We start from the raw sequence: 19,505 nt of genomic DNA, 5'->3' as shown, positions 1-19,505 counted from the left end.
GCGTTGGCAGAGAATGTATGGGGGCAAAAGGAATTTAAATCCCAATAATGTGAAGATGCATTTTGAGGCTGATGGAGAGGATGGTGTTGGGAAAAAAGTGTGGTTTTGTGTGTGTTTGTGTCCGTGCTACAGGCGGTGGAGGCTCGGTTATATAACCGAGGCTGCTATATAATTTCATCTTGCCTGTCCTCATTTGTTGCCTTCCCCCAGGGGAAGCCCTGCATACTGATAGCCAAGTAGGGAAATAGGTTATCTGCGAACTGAAACTTCTACACACTTAGAGAGTGATATAACCTTTGCCGTCTATGGGTAAGATGGGGCTACCTTTGAAGAGTGTTCGGAAACTTCAGATTGTGCAGAATGCGGCCGCGAGAGCAATCGTGGGCCTCTCCAGATATGCCCATGTCTCATCAACACTCCGTGGCCTGCACTGGCTGCCGATCAATTTCCGGTCACAATTCAAAGTGTTGGTTATGACCTATGAAGCCCTTCATGGCACCGGACCAGATTATCTCAGGGACCGCCTTCTGCTGCACGAATCCCAGCGGCCGATTAGGTCCCACAGAATTGGCCTTCTCCGGGTCCCGTCGACTAAACAATGTCGTCTGCGGGACCTAGGGGAAGAGCCTTCTCTGTGGCAGCCCCGGCCCTCTGGAATCAGCTCCTCCAGGAGATTCATACTGCCCCTACTCTCCTTGCCTTCTGCAAGATGTTGAAGACCCATTTATGCCCCCAGGCATGTGGGGGACTAATTCCCTTCCTCTTCTGACTTGTAGCATTTGAGTGTGGTGTGATTGTGTAGCATTGATTGTTTTAGTAATAATGGGTTTTAACTTGTTCTTTTTAATGTTATATTGTATTGTTATGGCTGTTGTGAGCCGCCCCGAGTCTTCGGAGGGGGGCAGCATCCCGTCGGCTAAACAATGTCTGGCGGGACTCAGGGGAACAGCCTTCTCTGTGGCAGCCCCGGCCCTCTGGAACCAACTCCCCCCAGAGATTAGGACTGTAACAGGTCATAAATAGGAACCAGTTGCCGAGCATCTGAATGTATATCACAGCACCATGATGAGGAACATCAATTTAACAGTCGTTAAGTGTGAAAACAGGTCGTGAGTCACATTTTATTCCCTGTGCCATTGTAACTTCAAACGGTCACTGAATGAACAGTTGTAAATGAGTACAGTGGTACCTCTACCTAAGAACGCCTCTACTTAAGAACTTTTCTATATAAGAACCGAGTCTTCACGGGTTTTTTTGCTTCTTCTTAAGAACCATTTTCTACTTAAGACCCCGAGCCCGGAAACGTTTCCCAGGAAATTTGAGAGCGGCACAAAGGCCCGGCCAGTTTCTTGCCATTCCCCCTTTAATCCTGGCCATCTCGGGCTTTTCTGGGCTGCCAGAGGAGCCTTTCGGTGGCGCTTAAGGAGGCTTCGCCAGTCCAGAGTGAACGAAGCATTTTCCTTTCTCTGGGCACTTGGAGAGGGAATAAACCTCTGCCAGCGCCCAGAGAAAAGAAACACTCCCTCCTCCTCTTCCTCTTCCTCCTCCTCCTCCCACCCAAATTCCAAGCTTTTATTTCTTCCCTAATGGGTTTGCACGCATTATTTGCTTTTACATTGATTCGTATGGGAAAAATTGCTTCTACTTACAAACTTTTCTACTTAAGAACCTGATCATGGAATGAATTAAGTTCTTAAGTAGAGGTACCACTGTACTACCTGTATGGGACTTCCCTCAATCTTGGGCACTCTAGCAGAGGCCTGGGAGTTTGAGGGTTCTGTGCAGGATCTCAGCTGTTCCTACCACTGCATTATTTAACAGATTTAACAGAGTTTGAAGGGACCTTGCAGGTCATTAAATCCAACCCCCTGCCCACCCAGGAAACCTTACATCTGCCTTTACCTAGGATCGAACTCATAAGCTGCAGATTGTGAGGCAAGAGCTCCACCTCTAGGCCAAAGCAATGGAATCGTTGAGTCTGTCATCTGCACCGCTATAACTGTCTGGTTTGGTTCTGAAACCCAACAAGACCGACACAGACTTCAGAGGAGAATCAGAACTGCAGAAAAAACAATAGCTGCCCACCTGCCTTCCATTGAGGACCTGAATAAATAATAATAATAATAATAATAATAATAATAATAATAATAATTTATTAGATTTGTATGCCGCCCCTCTCCGAAGATTCTGCACGAGTCGAAAGGGGGCAGTGAAAATATTGACTGACCCCTCGCATCCTGGCACAAACTGTTTCAACTCCTACCCTCAAAATGTTGCTATAGAGACAACTAGACACAAGAACAGTTTCCCCCCGAACGCCATCACTCTGCTAAACAAAATAATTTCCTCAACACTGTCAAACTATTTACTAAGTCTGCAGTACTATTACTACTACTTCTTTCTCATCATTCCTACTACCATTTTCCTCCCACTTAGGACTGTACGGTTGTAACCTGTTGCTTGTACCCTTTAGATTTTTAAGGAGTAGGAGTTGAAACAGTTTGTGTCCAGGATGTGAGGTTGTTGGGTTGCAGAACCAAACCGGACAGTTCTAGAGGAGCCAAGGACAGACTCAATGATTCCTTTGTAGAACTGGATCATAAGATACAACAATATTGTTATATCTTTGTATACCACCAATGCCCACTGGACAAAACAAACCAATAAATAAATAACCCAACAGGTGAAACTCCGAGCCGGGCATCGCAGCTCAATGCCTGGCCGCTGAGCGCCCCCCAATCGGCCCAAGAGGAGCCCAGCGAGCGGGCTCACCTTTCTCCCAGGTGGAGGGGAGGGAGGGAGCCGCCCCTTGCCCCGCCCAGCCGCCTCACCTGCCGGCCCCGCCCCCCGGCTCTCTTTGCCTTTTTTTTCTCTTTCCGTCCGCCCTGCGCGCATGTGCCCCGCCGTCTTTGCCGCGCGCTTGGCCAGCCGAGCCTCGCTTCCAAAGTGACTGGCAAGAGCCCCCACCCACTCCCTCCGCCCCCGTTCGAGTCGCTGCCGCTTCGGCTTGGCCCGCCGGAGGAGTCCCGTCCCAGCCATGGCCGGTCCGGCCCGCTTCTGGGAGCTCCGGGCGGCGCTGCTCTGTGCCCTACTCTGCGGTCCAGGCTTGCTCCTCAGCCAGGCAGGTGGGTGAGACCGCGGGACGCGCGCACACAAACACACACACACACACATTCATTCTCTCCCTCCCTCCCTCCTTCTTTCTCTGTTTCTCGCTCTTTCTTTCCTTTCTGTTTCTCTCTCTCTTTCCCTCCCTCTCTCTCTGCCTCTATTTCTCTTTCTTTCCTTCCTCCTCTCTCTTTCTCTTTCCCTCCCTCTCTGTTTCTCTCTTTCCCTTCCTCCCTCTCTGTTTCTCTCTGTTTTCACTCTCTCTTTCCCTCCCTGTCTCTGTTTCTCTCTTTATATTTTTCACTCTTTCCCTTCCTCTCTTTCTCTTTCTCTCCCTCTCTCTGTTTCTCTCTGTGTGTTTCTCTCCCTTTCTCTGTTTCTCTCTTTCCCTCCCTTTCTTTCTCTGTTTCTCTCTCTCTCTCTTTCCAGCCCTCTCTCTATTTTTCACTTTCTCTCTTTTCCTCCCTCTCTGTTTCTCTCTGTGTGTTTTTCAGTCTCTTTCCCCCTCTCAGTTTCTCTGTTTCCCTCCCCCCTCTCTCTGTTTCTCTGTGTTTTTCACACTCTGTTTCCCTCCTTCTCTATTTTCCTCTCTCTGTTTTTCACTCTCTCTCTTTCCCTCCCTCTCTCTGTTTCTCTCTTTCCGTCCCTCTCTCTGTTTCTCTCTTTCCGTCCCTCTCTCTGTTTCTCTCTCTTTCCCCCCTTCTCTCTCTCTTTCCCTCTCTCTCTCTGCCTCTGTTTCTCTTTCTTTCCTTCCTACTCTTTCTCTTTTTCTCTCCCTCCCTCTCTCTCTGCCTCTCTCTCTCTCTTTCCCTCCTCCATTCTCTCCCTCCTTCCCTCCCTGCCCCACACTGCCCTCCATCCTCTCCCACTCACCCACTTGGGACCCCAAGCTGGTTGTCGCTTCGCTGTTCTAGGGGTGGGGGATGCAAAATTGTGGGGACTATTGGTCTCCAGGTGGCTTTGCAAGGGGCATAGGGAAGTAAATGAAGAAGGGAGAGACATTTGAATGCAAAGTCTTCCTTTCCCCCCAAACATGATCCACATTATCGCCCGCCCCCTGCCCCCACCCCAAAAAAACATCTGGGGCCATCTAGATTAGAGGTCTCCAACCTTGGCAGCTTTAAGCCTGGTGGACTCCAACTCCCAGAATTGCCCAGCCAGCGAAGCTTTCAAAGCAAAGTTGGCAGTGGAATTCTGGGAGTTGAAGTCCGCCAGGCTTAAAGTTGCCAAGGTTGGAGACCTCTGATCTACAGAGAGGTGGGACTACAGCTGCCATCATCCCTGCCCACGAGTTGGGAAAAGTTGTGGAGGGCTGCTTCTTTGGCAGAGCATGTTGTGAAAATAGGTCATCTCCCTCCTTACAGCATCCAGTTCTACTTCGTTCACTCCCTACCCCAGAGAGGGGAAATTGTTTCCTTGTGGTGGGTCCTAATCGTTACCTTAATGTTTACGATGTGCCCTTCTTCCAAGATTTCTTTCCTCCCCTGTTATTTTTCACAAAAACCCAGCGTCTGTGTGTGTGTGAGAGAGAGAGAGAGAGAGAGAGAGAATCATAGTGTAATGGCTAGCTCTCTTGACTTTGAATCTAGTGATCGGGGTTTAAATCCCAGTGGAACCATCTTTTTAAGGGGCGTAAATAAGTGCACTGGAGTGCCTTTCGTCCCCTGTCCAATTATCTTTCCTTTCCTTCACCTATCTTATATATTCTCTTCCTTTCATATATCCTCTCCTCTAAGTTCACCTTCACCCTCTTTTATATTATCACATGTCTATTTTCCTTCCTATGTATTTGTATATTGGACAAATGAATAAATAAAAGAAATAAATAAAGTGGTTGATCTGCAACAGGATCGACACAAACTTCAGAGGAGAATCAGAACTGCAGAAAAAACAATTGCTCCCAACCTGCCTTCCATTGAGGACCTGTAGACTGCACGAGTCAAAAAGAGGGCGGGGAAAATATTTACTGACCCCTCACATCCTGGACACAAATTGTTTCAACTCCTACCCTCAAAACGTCGCTACAGAGCACTGCACACCAAGACAACTAGATACAAGAACAGTTTTTTTCCTAACGCCATCACTCTACTAAACAAATAATTCCCTCAACACTGTCAGACTTTCTACTAAATCTGCACTTCTATTCTACTAGTTTTTCTCATCATTCCCATCACCCATTTCCTCCCATGTTGACTGTACGACTGTAACTTGTTGCTTATATCCTAAGATTTTTATTAATATTGCTTCTCCATTGCTTATTTGACCCCTATGACAATCCATTGCTCCATTGCTTATATGACCCCTATGACAATCATTAAGTGTCGTACCACGTGATTCTTGACAAATGTATATTTTATTTTATGTACGCTGAGAGCATCTGCACCAAGACAAATTCCTTGTGTGTCCAATAAAATATTCTATTCTATTCTTCTATTCTATTCTGAAATCTCAAACAGCTGTATTAATATGACTTGATCTATTAAACACCAAATGCTTTTATTTGCAACCCATCCTGGACTTGGTTTAAGTTAATTTTTTTCCCTTACTGGGTGGGTGGGTAAGTAAGTACGTAAGTACGTAAGTAAATAAGTAAATAAGTAAATAAGTAAATAAGTAAATAAGTAAATAAGTAAATAAGTAAATAAGTAAATAAGTAAATAAATTAACTAACAAACAAACAAACTCGCTATCATCCACGTATTAAATTCAGGGCAATTGTTATCCGAGGAACCAAATTAATGATGCATGCGGTGTTATCTGAATCCATGGAAATAGGAGAAGAAGGCATGGATGGTTTCCCCCTAAAGCTTTATAGTTCCAAGGGCTTTACAGGCAAGAATGGAAAGTGTTGTGCAGACTCTTTGAAACACCTGCTCTCTCGCGATTGGCTCTCCCTCGGGGCAAAAGCGGGTGGATTTCATGCTGGTGTGACCTGTTTTGTTCCGTCTTTTCATGAGAGTCCTGATGTTCGACCAATCAGCGCCCATCACAAAATGAGGCCTTGAGGGCAGAGTCAGATGTCAGCTTAGCATTTTATCAAAACCCTCTGGGGATTCGTGCATAAGTGCACGTGGGTGAGCTGGAGATTAGGGATACGACGACTGTTTTGCAATGCAAAGTTCGGGGCCTCGGCAGGATGTTTTGGGAAAAAAGTTAGTGCTTGCTAGACGCACAGCAAGATCTGGACAAATGCACAAATATCAACAGAGCCGGGGTGGCGCAGCAGGTTGTGTGATGTATTGCAGGCCACTGAAGCTGACTGTAGATCTGTAGGTCAGCGGTTCAAATCTCATCACCGTCTCAAGGTTGACTCAGCCTTCCATCCTTCCGAGGTGGGTAAAATGAGGACCTGGATGGTGGGGGCCATAGGCTGGCTCTGTTAAAATGTGCTGTTGCTAAGTTGTTGTAAGCGCCCTTAGTCTAAGGAGAAGGGTGGCATAAAAATTGAAAGGAAGGAAGGAAGGAAGGAAGGAAGGAAGGAAGGAAGGAAGGAAGGAAGGAAGGAAGGAGTATATACTTTCTCCCAAGTTTTATAAAACTCTGTTTCCATTTGGTTATTTAACCTTCTCGTCATCATATCTAATTCTGCACATTCCATAATTTTCTTAGAGACGTCTTCGTCTTTTGGAATTTTGTTTTCTTTCCATTTCTGTGCAACTGCAATTCTTGCCACTACCATCTATCTATCTATCTATCTATCTATCTATCTATCTATCTATCTATCTATCTATCTATCTATCTATCTATCCATCCATCCATCCATCCATCCATCCATCTATCCATTCATTCATTCATTCCACACTGGAGTGGGTTTATTTGCAAATCAGGTACCCTGTAATAACCTGGAATTGCATAGTAATTATTCTGTGGGATTTCGGATCCAAATATTTCTCAGCTGAAGCTCAAAATATGTAGATGCTTGCCTAAGGGTGTGCATAAGTGTACCAGCATGCCTACCATCCCTGTCCTGATGTTTCCCTCTTATTAGTACCCATATCATGTATATAAACAGTGTTATATCTATGTATACTACTAATACGTACTTGACAAACAAATAAATAAAAATAAATAGATGTTCGCTTGCTCATTCAGCTTCAATTTTCCCTTTAAGCTACGGTCTTCCTCTGGGACCAGAGTGGTTGGAAGTCAGGTGGCATATGCATTTGACAATAGAATAGAAAAACAAAGTTGGAAAGGACCTTGGAGGTCTTCTAGTCCAACCCCCTGCTTAGGCACAAAACTCTACATCACTTCAGATAGAAACATAGAAGACTGACGGCAGAAAAAGACCTCAAGATCCATCTAGACTGCCCTTATACTATTTCCTGTATTTTATCTTAGGTTTATCCCAGGCATGTTTAAATTCAGTTACGGTGGATTTATCAACCACGTCTGCTGGAAGTTTGTTCCAAGGATCTACTACTCTTTCAGTCAAATAATATTTTCTCATGTTGCTTCTGATCGTTCCCCCAACTAACTTCAGATTGTGTCCCCTTGTTCTTGTGTTCACTTTCCTATTAAAAACACTTCCCTCCTGAACCTTATTTAACCCTTCAACCTATTTCAATGTTTCGATCATGTCCCCCCTTTTCCTTCTGTCCTCCAGACTATAGAGATTGAGTATAGTCTGGAGTATAGTCTGGATAAATGGCTATCCAATCCCTTCTTAAAAACCTCCAGTGTTGGAGCATTCACAACTTCTGGAGGCAAGTTGTCCCATTGATTAATTGTTCTAACTGTCAAGAAATTTCTCCTTGGTTCTAAGTTACTTCTCTCCTTGTTTAGGTTCCATCCATTGCTTCTTGTTCTACCCGCAGGTGCTTTGGAGAATAGGTTGACTCCTTCTTCTTTGAGGCAACCCCTGAGATATCGGAACACTGCTATAATTTAGGGCTTGCTGTCCCAGGGTAGACAAAGGGTTGTTTTTTCTGCAAACGGAGGCACTGTAGCACAGAGAGAATCCTCTTCCCAAGCCCAGCTGTGCTATTCCCACACTCCTGAGCACGCAACAGCCGTTGGCAGGTGGCTTCCTCCCACTTGCCTCAGTTTCCCCAAGGAAGCTGCAGCTCTATGATTGGGCAACCAGATCAAATGTGTCTCCCCGGTGGATCCTTTTTGGGGGGGGATCTTTTCAAGGATGCAGAGGAAAGGCACCGAGAGGGAAGATTGCAAGGGAGACAGTAGAAAGTTTGTGCTAGTTAAGGGAATAAGTAACCAAATTGCTCCTCCACTCCTTTTTTGGGGGGGGAAGCTCCTGAGAACATGCCAAGCAAATTAGGCACTGTCGGTTGGTAGGGGAAGAGCCTTCTCTGTGGGGGCCCCGGCCTTCTGCAATCAGCTCCCCCCAGAGATTCCCACTGCCCCCTCCCTCCTCGCCTTCCGTAAAAGTTTAAATACCTATCTGTGCTGCCAGGCTTGGGGCCATGAGTATGTCTCGCTGTGTGAATGGGAATGAATGATTTAAAATGTTACTAGAGTTTTTAAAGTTTTTTAGCTATATTCATTGGATTTTTTAGATATGTACATTGCTTTGATATGTTCTGAGCTGCCTCGAGGCCTTGGAGAGGGGTGGAATACGAATTCAATAAATAAATAAATTAGGGCAGCTTCCATTTTCCTTCCTGCTATCCTTTTCCCACCAATTTTATCCCAAGACAATTTCTTGGGATGAGCGAGGTTGTAGCATTGAATAGGGTGTTCAGTTTCCATTGCTAAGCATGCACCAAGCTTCAGCCGAATTTAAATCCAACAGCTTCGCCACGATTTTATTTTATTTTATTTTATTTACTCATTTGTCCAATACACAAATACATAGGAAGAAAAATAGACATGTGATAATATAAAAGAGGGTGAAAGTGAACTTAGAGGAGAGGATATATGAAAGAAAGAGAATATATATGATAAGTGAGAGAAAGGAAAGACAATTGGACAGGGGACGAAAGGCACACCAGTGCACTTATGTACGTCCCATACTGGCCTCTTAGGAACCTGGAGAGGTCAATCGTGGAGAGTCTAAGGGAGAAGTGTTGGGGGTTGGGGGTTGACACAATTGAGTCCGGCAATGAGTTCCACGCTTCGATAACTCGATTGTTGAAATCATTTTTTTTACAGTCAAGTTTGGCGCGGTTTGTATTAAGTTTGAATCTGTTGCGTGCTCTTGTGTTGTTGCGGTTGAAGCTGAAGTAGTCATTGACCGGTAGGACGTTGCAGCATATGATCTTGTGGGCAATACTTAAATCTTGTTTCAGGCGCCGCAGTTCTAAGCTTTCAAGACCCAGGATTGTTAGTCTATTTTCGTAGGGTCTTCTGTTTCGAGTGGAGGAGTGAAGGGCTCTTCTGGTGAAGTATCTTTGGACATTTTCTAGGGTGTTGATGTCTGAGATGTGGTATGGGTTCCAGACAGATGAGCAGTAGTCTAGGATGGGTCTGGCAAAAGTTTTGTAGGCTCTTGTGAGTAGATGATTGAATGCATCTGTTTTTTTTTTACTAACTCTTCTCAAACTGCAAAAACTTGCAAAGAAAGTGGGGAGGGCAAAGCCATTTGTTACACCCACCCATTGGTGGGTTGCTCTGGTTCGGCCCAGTTCTTAGAACCAGTAGTGGCAGTGGTGGGAGGCTCCGCCCACCCATCCGCAAGGCTTTGGAGATAGTAATGGGGACATTCACCAAATCACTGGCATTCACAATATCGCCACCGGTCAATTGCAAAAGGCAGCTATGCTCAGAACAACCTGAGACAATGCCTTTAACATCATTAAGCATCCTCGTCTTCCTTTCCCTGGTGTTTGGGGAGGAGTCGGTTGATGAATAAAAATGCCAAAACCTATACAAACATTTTATTTATTTCTTTATTTCTTTCATAGAAACATAGAAACATAGAAGACTGACGGCAGAAAAAGACCCCATGGTCCATCTAGTCTGCCCTTATACTATTTCCTGTGTTTTATCTTACAATGGATATATGTTTATCCCAGGCATGTTTAAATTCAGTTCCTGTGGATTTACCAACCACGTCTGCTGGAAGTTTGTTCCAAGGATCTACTACTCTTTCAGTGAAATAATATTTTCTCACGTTGCTTTTGATCTTTCCCCCAAATAACTTCAGATTGTGTCCCCTTGTTCTTGTGTTCACTTTCCTATTAAAAACACTTCCCTCCTGGACCTTATTTAACCCTTTAACATATTTAAATGTTTCGATCATGTCCCCCCTTTTCCTTCTGTCCTCCAGACTATACAGACTGAGTTCATGAAGTCTTTCCTGATACGTTTTATGCTTAAGACCTTCCACCATTCTTGTAGCCCCTCTTTGGACCCGTTCAATTTTGTCAATATCTTTTTGTAGGTGAGGTCTCCAGAACTGAACACAGTATTCCAAATGTGGTCTCACCAGCACTCTATATAAGGGGATCACAATCTCCCTCTTCCTGCTCATTATTTCTTTCTTTCTTTCTTTCTTTCTTTCTTTCTTTCTTTCTTTCGTTAGTTAGTTAGTTAGTTAGTTAGTTAGTTAGTTAGTCCAATACACAATAATATACAATGAAGCTTATAGAGATATAGTAGAGAAGATATGTGAGATATAGTAGAGACAATTGGAATGTGGAGGTGGATGTGGGGGAAACATCCACATGCCACAGGCCTGTTTTGCTCCCGATAGAATCTCCCAATGAAGGCTCCTTTGACAAAGGAAGCGTGAGTGGTAGGGAAGAGGAGTTTGGCAGACAGCCCAGGAGGAGATCAATCATCCTTATCATCCCTGGATTCTGAACAAGAACTTATGACGGACCCATGCATGCGTAAGAGTGATGCATAGGAGAGAACAACTGAAGGATTATTACAGGAGATAAGTGAGGCCACCTGTGGTTGGGTGGGGCTGCTGTAATTAGTGCTACAGATAAAAAGAGCAGCGTGCTGGTTTAGCCTCGTGGAAGTTTATCTGATTCATAGTTCGTCAAGATCGTGGTTGGTTGTTTCCCTATTCAAGGCTGTGTGTGGAATTTGTGGACTTTTGGAATTGGACTCAATTTTCCAGTTACTGGGTGAGAAATTGGATTGCATTTAACCTGCTTTTCTGTTGATAAAGACTTTTCATTTTCCTTCTATCGTGTGGTGTGTGTCTTTCTGGACTAATTACCCTGTAATTACAGGCGGTTGGGACACGCCGGCAGAACAGGATGGAAGGCACTCTAGCGCACTTATGTACGCCCCTTACTGACCTCTTAGGAATCTGGAGAGGTCAACCGTGGATAGCCTAAGGGTAAAGTGCTGGGGGTTAGGGGATGATACTACGGAGTCCGGTAATGAGTTCTACGTTTCAGCAACTCGATTACCAAAGTTGTATTTTTTACAGTCAAGTTTAGAGCGGTTAATATTAAGCTTGAATCTGTTGTGTGCTCTTGTGTTGTTGTGGTTGAAGCTGAAGTAGTCTTTGACAGGCAGGACGTTGCAGCATATGATCTTGTGGGCAATACTTAGATTATGTTTAAGGCGTTGTAGTTCTAAGCTTTCAAGACCCAGGATTGTAAGTCTAGTTTCGTAGGGAATTCTGTTTCGGGTAGAGGACGGAAGGGCTCTTCTGGTGAAGTATCTTTGGACATTTCTGAGGGTGTTAATGTCAGAAGTGTGCTATGGGTTCCAAACAGATGAGCTGTATACTATTTATTTATTTTTATTTTTATTTATTCATTTGTCCAATACACAAATACATAGGAAGAAAAATAGACGTGTAGTAATATATATAAGGATAAAAGTGAACTTAGAGGAGAGGATATATGAAAGAAAGAGAATATATATGATAAGTGAGAGAAAGGGAAGACAATTGGACAGGGGACGAAAGGCACTCTAGCGCACTTATGTACGCCCCTTACTGGCCTCTTAGGAACCTGGAGAGGTCAATCGTGGAGAGTCTAAGGGAGAAATGTTGGGGGTTAGGGGTTGACACAATTGAGTCCGGTAATGAGTTCCACGCTTCGATAACTCGATTGTTGAAATCATATTTTTTACAGTCAAGTTTGGAGCGGTTCATATTAAGTTTGAATCTGTTGCGTGCTCTTGTGTTGTTGCGGTTGAAGCTGAAGTAGTCATTGACCGGTAGGACGTTGCAGCATATGATCTTGTGGGCAATACTCAAATCGTGTTTTAGGCGCCGTAGTTCTAGGCTTTCTAGGCCCAGGATTGTTAGTCTATTTTCGTAGGGTATTCTGTTTCGAGTGGAGGAGTGAAGGGCTCTTCTGGTGAAGTATCTCCGGACATTTTCGAGGGTGTTAATGTCCGAAATGTGCTATGGGTTCCAAACAGATGAGCTGTATTCTAGGATGGGTCTGGCGAAAGTTTTGTAACCGGGTAACGAAACATAATAATGGCAGCTCGTAGGACTGCTGCACATCGCCGTGTCTGTCTACTTGGAGACGCCCTTGCAGAGAACACTTCAAAGCACATTTACTCAGGAGTAAGCTTTGTTGCTGGGGGATAAACTGCCCTCCTGTGTATTAGGATGCTGATTTTGGAGGTCGCTGGCCTTTCCAGATGCCGAGAAAGTCTCCGTAGCTCAACAGATGGAGAAAGTGGGCAGCTTGGCTTCGCGTCCCATCCCTGAGAGTTGCTGACGACGGGGACAAGGGCTATTGTTAAATGTGTGAACAGGCCTCGGGTTGTGGGTTGGTTGGAACAGATGGGAGGAGATCTTGAAGCAGTCGGTGTTTTCTCCCCACTCCCCCCCCCCCCGTCCGATGGAACAGCGTGCCAAGATTTGAAACTGTTGGGCAAAGCATCCAATTGCTCTGCGCTTGTGTGCGGTGACAAAAATAGCTGGGCTCTTTTAACAACATGCACACACGCAAACACACACACACACACAACCTGTTAGGAATTTTTGGGGGGTGGGCGACCAAGTCCTGCTTTCTTACTGGCTCTTGTTAAGTCACTCGCTGCTAGTTAAAGTGCTATAACCAGAACACTGTATCCATGGCAATAGAGCCCATCAACCTTCCACTATAGAAAGATAATTGGTTAACTAAAGAGAGAGAGGGAGGGAGGGAGAAAGTGAAAGAAAGAGAGAACATGTGTGTTTGTCTCAGTAAACAGAAAAAAAACTCCCACGCTGCTAAGTTGGACAATTTCTCCTTATTGGTGAGCTGGTTGCAAGGGGTTGGATGTTAGAAACATAGAAACATCAAAGATTGACGGCAGAAAAAGACCTCATGGTCCATCTAGTCTGCCCTTATACTATGTCCTGTATTTTATCTTAGGATGGATCTATGTTCATCCCAGACAATGACTGTGGATTTACCATGTTTGTTCCAAGCATCTACTACTCTTTTAGTAAAATAATATTTTCTCACGTTGCTTCTAATCTTTTCCCCAACTAACCTCAGATTGTGCCCCCTTGTTCTTGTGTTCACTTTCCTATTAAAAACACTTCCCTCCTGGACCTTATTTAACCCTTTCACATATATAAATGCTTCGATCATGTCCCCACTTTTCCCTTCTGTCCTCCAGACTATACAGATTGAGTTCATTAAATCTTTCCTGATCAGTTTTATGCTTAAGGCCTCCCACCATTTTTGTAGCCCGTCTTTGGACCCGTTCAATTTGATCCATATCTTTTTGTAGGCGAGGTCTCCAGAACTGGACACAGGATTCCAAATGGGGTATCACCAGCACTCTGTACAAAAGCTAGGCACTCACACAGATACCCAATCCCCTCTATACGTACCTTTTTACATGTCAAAAAGGTCTGGATAGAGGGGATTGGGTATCTGTGTGAGTGCCTAGCTTTTTGTATTGTTCATTTAGTTTAAATGGACTTGTCCACTTTGACTACACTCATTTTGGGAGAGCCTTTCAGAACCAAGGGCAGTTCCTCAGGTCTTTCCTGATCAGTTTTATGCTTAAGACCTTCCACCATGTTTGTAGCCCATCTTTGGACCCGTTCAATTTGATCCATATCTTTTTGTAGGCGAGGTCTCCAGAACTGGACACTGTATTCCAAATGGGGTTTCACTACTGTAGTAAATTTTTGACAGTTCCTGATCATTGAATAACCCTAGAACTTAACAATTTTCCGTCACCTCAACCAACCCTTTAGGATTTATATTTACAGATTGGAAGGAAAATAACCTTTCTATATCATTTTTTTTAAAAAAAACAGGGGAATGTAAAGATCTGGAATCATGCAAACAATGCACTGAAGGTTCTCCATCCCAGAATATTACAAACTGCCTTTGGAAATACTGCCAGGAGACTCATGAGAAGCCAGGTAAGTGAATTAAAAAATAAATACTGGTGAAATATTTGGATTGCCTATTTTATTTTAGCTTTATTACCACTTTACCGTCCTTGCATAAATACACAGGACACAATTGCACACAACCCTGCTGCTCTTGGACACCAACCCTGTGACAACGTACATATAATGTTGCTAGGTTTTGTGCAGCGGTACCCAAAAGCGACCTCAGAAGATGACCTGTGCCATTAATTAGTTTTAATGACTATTTAGGCCATTATTATAGACTGAACCTCTCTATCTTATCAGCACAGGCTTGAATTTTGGGTCAAGGTTTATGTGGATGCTGTCAAAGTCCCTGACGAAGACAATGTCTTCAATGGGGCTAAGAGCAACCCAGCCATGTGGGGTCACTCACAAACGCGAATCCTAGAAAGAAGACTTGGACACATTCTCTTTCTGGGTGAAGTGACATGGTATAGAGCCATGTACCCCTTTTTATTTGGGAACATAAGGAAATGGGGATAATTACACGTACATGTCAAGTGATACACAAAAATAACATAACTTCAAACATGTCTTTGAGTTCTTCCTTTTCCCACAGATATCACAAACCAATTTCCTAGAAAACTCTTCCTGAGAGCAAATGTTTCTCACACCTAATTTCTCTGAAGCCTTCTGCCTTATCACAACTAATCTTCCTTAATCACCCTTTATCACCCTATAACGTCCTGTCCGGAGTGATGTAAACTTTGTTTATCAGTGAGATGTTTATTGAGCCCTTTTGTTTCCCTTCACCAGTGATACATTTGGGGAAGTAGATGCTTTGAACAAACTTCCAGCAGACGTGGTTGGTAAATCCACAGTCACTGAATTTAAACATGCCTGGGATAAACATATATCCATCCTAAGATAAAATACAAGAAATAGTATAAGGGCAGACTAGATGGACCAGGAGGTCTTTTTCTGCCATCAATCTTCTATGTTTCTATGAAGAAGAAAAAGAAGTAAAACTGTTTCAACCCTTCCTTCATTTGTAGGTACGGGTAGCTGCGTGAAGAATGGAGAAGCGTTGAAGGAGAAATGTTCATTTTTCAACACTACTGTCAGCTGTGAAGGTAATCCTTGGGGCAGGATTTGTTAGAAGGCCTTGCAAAACCTACTGCCTGTTCTGGTTTCAGGCTCATGCAGATAATAATTGAAATAAATGATTGCTCAATGCATCTCATAGTAAAACTCAACTTCTTTATTTTTCTTTGTTCTCTTCTGAAATACACCAACACTGCACGCAGTTTTTTTCTTCCTCCTCTCCTCTATCCTTAGCAATTAAGTAGATTAGCTTGGAAGTACCATCAAAGCATTCCACAAGTCATTCTAAAATTTAAGGGCTAATCAGGGCTAGCCAGAAGTCATAAAAGCAGGCAAATAAATCACACAATGAATAGCTTACGCTCCCATCTTGGAACGACAAGATTGACGAAATCAGCTTCTCTTCTGTTTCACACCCGGATGTGAGGTAATTGATTAATTCCCCACTCTAATATCTCCTTCCCTTTTCTTCTAAGCGTTTGTGAAAGCGTCTAAAACGAGCATCTCTCCGTCTCTTATCTCCCCCATTCGATTCATCTGAAACCATGCGTATATCATTAGCTCTGTGGTCTTCACTAACCGCGCCCTGTGTGGCTAAATCTGGGAGATTTACGATCTCTAAATCCCCCTCATCCTCTGAGTCTGAAAATTCCTCAAGCTGCAAGGGACTATATACAATGCTGTCTATAATATACGTTTACTGATTTTGGGAGATCAGGCAACAAGCAATATCCAGAATAAAATTTCATGGAAATAAAGACTATGGATTGGGTAAATTATCTTAAAAAATTATTATTATTATTATTATTATTATTATTATTATTATTATTATTATTATTATTATGTCAGTACAACACAGCAAACGAGATCACTATGCTGGATTTCGTATTTCATCACCAGTCGGGCGCTTCCCAAGCACCTAGGACTGCGTGATGTAGCGGCGAATTATGTTTGCCAATCCCAGTAAAGCGGCCTTTTGCAATTGACAGATGGGGATTTTGTCAATTCCGATGGTTTTCAAATGTCCGCTGAGATCCTTTGGTACTGCGCCCAGCGTGCCAAGTACCACTTGCTTGCTCATTTTCGACCACTTTTTCGGGCTTATGATCCCACCAGTTCTTTGCCACTGGGAAATGGTAGTTCCGGCACAAGTTCCAGTGGATCATCTGTGCCACAGCATCATGTCTATGCTTGTAGTTAGTCTGTGCGATCTTTTTGCAGCAGCTGAGTATGTGATCGATTGTTTCATCTGTTTCTTTACAGAGTCTGCACTTTGGATTATTATTATTATTATTATTATTATTATTATTATTATTATTATTAATAATAATAATAATAATAATTAGATTTGTATGCCGCCCATCTACGGAGACTCGGAGCGGCTCACAACAACAAGACACAGTACAAATCTATTGATTAAAAAACAGTTTAAAACCGTAGTATAAAAACAGTCACACATCCCAAACAAACCATATAGAGTATAAAATGGAACGGCCCAGGGGGAATCAATTTCCCCATGCCTGACGGCAGAGGTGGGTTTTTAGGAGTTTGTGAAAGGCAAGGAGGGTGGGGGCAGTCCTGATCTCTGGGGGGAGTTGATTCCAGAGGGTCGGGGCCGCCACAGAGAAGGCTCTTTCCCTGGGGCCCGCCAGATGACATTGTCCTTCCGCAATCCTGAAATCCTGTTTTTTGACTGCATTCGTGAGTACCTGCCAACACCGAAAAGCAATGACATGAATTTATTACCTTATGTTTGATATTCACTGTGCTGATTATGGTGGACTTTTGGCAGTTGGACTGACATTCCTGCGATTTCATTGCTGTTTCTAGCACGTTTCTTTGTAAATAGACCAATGTACATAGTGACTTTGCTTTTGAGTTTTCATTGGGGATTAATAAAGCCCTTCATGGCACCAGACCAGATTATCTCAGGGACTGTCTTCTGCCGCACAAATTCCAGCGACCAGTTAGGTCCCAAAGAGTGGGTCTTCTCCGGGTCCCGTCAACCAAACAATGCTGCTTGGCGGGACCCAGGGGAAGAGCCTTCTCTGTGGCGGCCCCGGCCCTTTGGAACCAACTCCCCTTAGAGATTAGAATTGTCCCCACCCTCCTCGCCTTTTGTAAGCTCCTTAAAACCCACCTCTGGCATCAGGCATGGGGGAACTGAGATACTCTTTCCCCCTAGGCCTTTACAATTTACGCATGGTATGTTTGTATGTATGTTTGGTTTTATAATAAGGGTTTTTTTAAGTTGTTTTACTATTGGATTGGATTGTTAAATGCTGTTTTTATCATTGTTGTTAGCCGCCCCGAGTCTACAGAGAGGGGCGGCATACAAATCCAATAGATAGATAGATAGATAGATAGATAGATAGATAGATAGATAGATAGATAGATAGATAGATAGATAGATAGATAAATAAATAAAATAAATTACTGATAATTAACCAGGCCTGATAGAACACTATACAGTGGAGGCTTTTTTTAAAAAATGATCATTTTTTACAGAACGAAAGCTAACTACCACAGAGCATCCCCACCCAACCTCAAAGGCGCCCCCACCACCATCTTCCAAGGAGCCGAAGATTCCCACTCTTGGTAAGTCATCTCTGTAAGAAGATGGGTTGGGTTACAACTATTCTCATGGGAAATGTCAAGCGACATCAAAGCTTTTCCAAATGCTCCTAACCAGGATATTTATTTATTGTATTGTATTGTATTGTATTGTATTGTATTGTATTTTATTTTATTTTATTTTATTTTATTTTAATTATTTTTTTATTTTTTTATTTTTTTATTATTTTTTTTTTATTTATTCCAATACACAATGAGGGTTTTAGTGGGTATATATCTATATACACATAGTAAAATACATGATGAAGGTTATAGAGGAGATACTCATAGTAAAATATATCTAAGAAATAATAGAAAAGAAGATATAGGAATAGATCAATGAAAGAATAGAAGAAAAGATATAGGAATAGAAGAAAGGTATAGGAGATATAGGAGAGCAATAGGACAGGGGACGGAAGGCACTCGAGTGCACTTGTACTTGACCCTTACTGACCTCTTAGGAAGCGGGATAGGTCAACCGTAGATAATCTAAGGGTAAAGTGTTGGGGGTTTGGGGATGACACTATGGAGTCCGGTAACGCTTACTTTGGGGGCTACTAGAAAGAAGTTGGGGTCAAGCTATTCTCCAAAGCAGGGGTCTCCAACCTTGGCAACTTTAAGCCTGGAGCCTTGCTGGGGAATGCTGGGAGTTGAAGTCCTCCAAGCTTAAAGTTGCCAAGGTTGGAGACCCATCCTCCAAAGCACCTGAAGGGAGGACAAGGAGCAATGGGTGGAAACTAATCAAAGGAGAGAAGCACCTTAGAACTAGGTGCTAAGGATAAAGTTCCTGACAGTTAGAACAATTGATCAGTGGAACAACTTGCCTCCAGAAGTTGTGAATGCTCCAACACTGCAAGTTTTTAAGAAGATGTTGGATAACCATTTGTCTGAAATAGTGTAGGGTTTCCTGCCTAAATAGGGGGTTAGACTAGAAGACCTCCGAGGTCCCTTCCGACTCTGTTATACTATATTCTATTTTCAACTGTTGTTCTTTGCTCCTCCTTTCATTTTTTAAAAGTTTTATATGTTTTATTTATAGAGCAATCAATTTTCATCAAACATATATATATATATATGATATATAAATAGTCGTGTTTATATATCTTCCTTTAGTCATCCTCATCATATTAATAATATAATAACATTGGAATATGATAGCCTTACCATTTAAGTCTATCATATTGAAATGTTATTATATTATTAATAAATTGTTAATGAATTGTTTTATTGTGTTGTGAGCCACCCCGAGTCTACGGAGAGGGGCGGCATACAAATCTAATAAATAAATAAATAAATAAATAAATAAATAAATAAATAAATAAATAAATAAATAAATAAATAAATAAATAAATAAATAAATAAATAAATAAATAAATAAATAAATAAATAAATAAATAAATAAATAAATTTTTAAAAAATAATATTATGTTATTAATAATATTACAATAATTAAGTATTAAATGTTAACATCATC

At 42.8% G+C, this 19,505-nt stretch overlaps 1 protein-coding gene across 1 annotated transcript in view; it reads left to right on the top strand.

Annotated features, from left to right (window-relative positions):
- The first annotated feature begins 2,859 nt into the window (after nt 1-2,859).
- The window catches only part of CD164L2 (CD164 molecule like 2), a 47,290-nt gene continuing 30,644 nt past the window's right edge, over nt 2,860-19,505 (top strand). The window contains exons 1-4 of the mRNA XM_070763669.1: nt 2,860-3,125; nt 14,255-14,362; nt 15,370-15,447; nt 17,927-18,016. Of these exons, the coding sequence (XP_070619770.1) occupies nt 3,038-3,125; nt 14,255-14,362; nt 15,370-15,447; nt 17,927-18,016 (364 nt within the window). The 5' untranslated portion in view covers nt 2,860-3,037. The remainder of the gene's footprint in view (nt 3,126-14,254; nt 14,363-15,369; nt 15,448-17,926; nt 18,017-19,505) is intronic.

The sequence above is a fragment of the Erythrolamprus reginae genome, chromosome 11 (genome assembly GCF_031021105.1).
Source record: "Erythrolamprus reginae isolate rEryReg1 chromosome 11, rEryReg1.hap1, whole genome shotgun sequence".
NCBI classification, from domain to species: Eukaryota; Metazoa; Chordata; class Lepidosauria; order Squamata; family Dipsadidae; genus Erythrolamprus; species Erythrolamprus reginae.
Note: the sequence above shows the minus strand (reverse complement) of the source record. Positions and strands in the feature narration are given on the sequence as shown.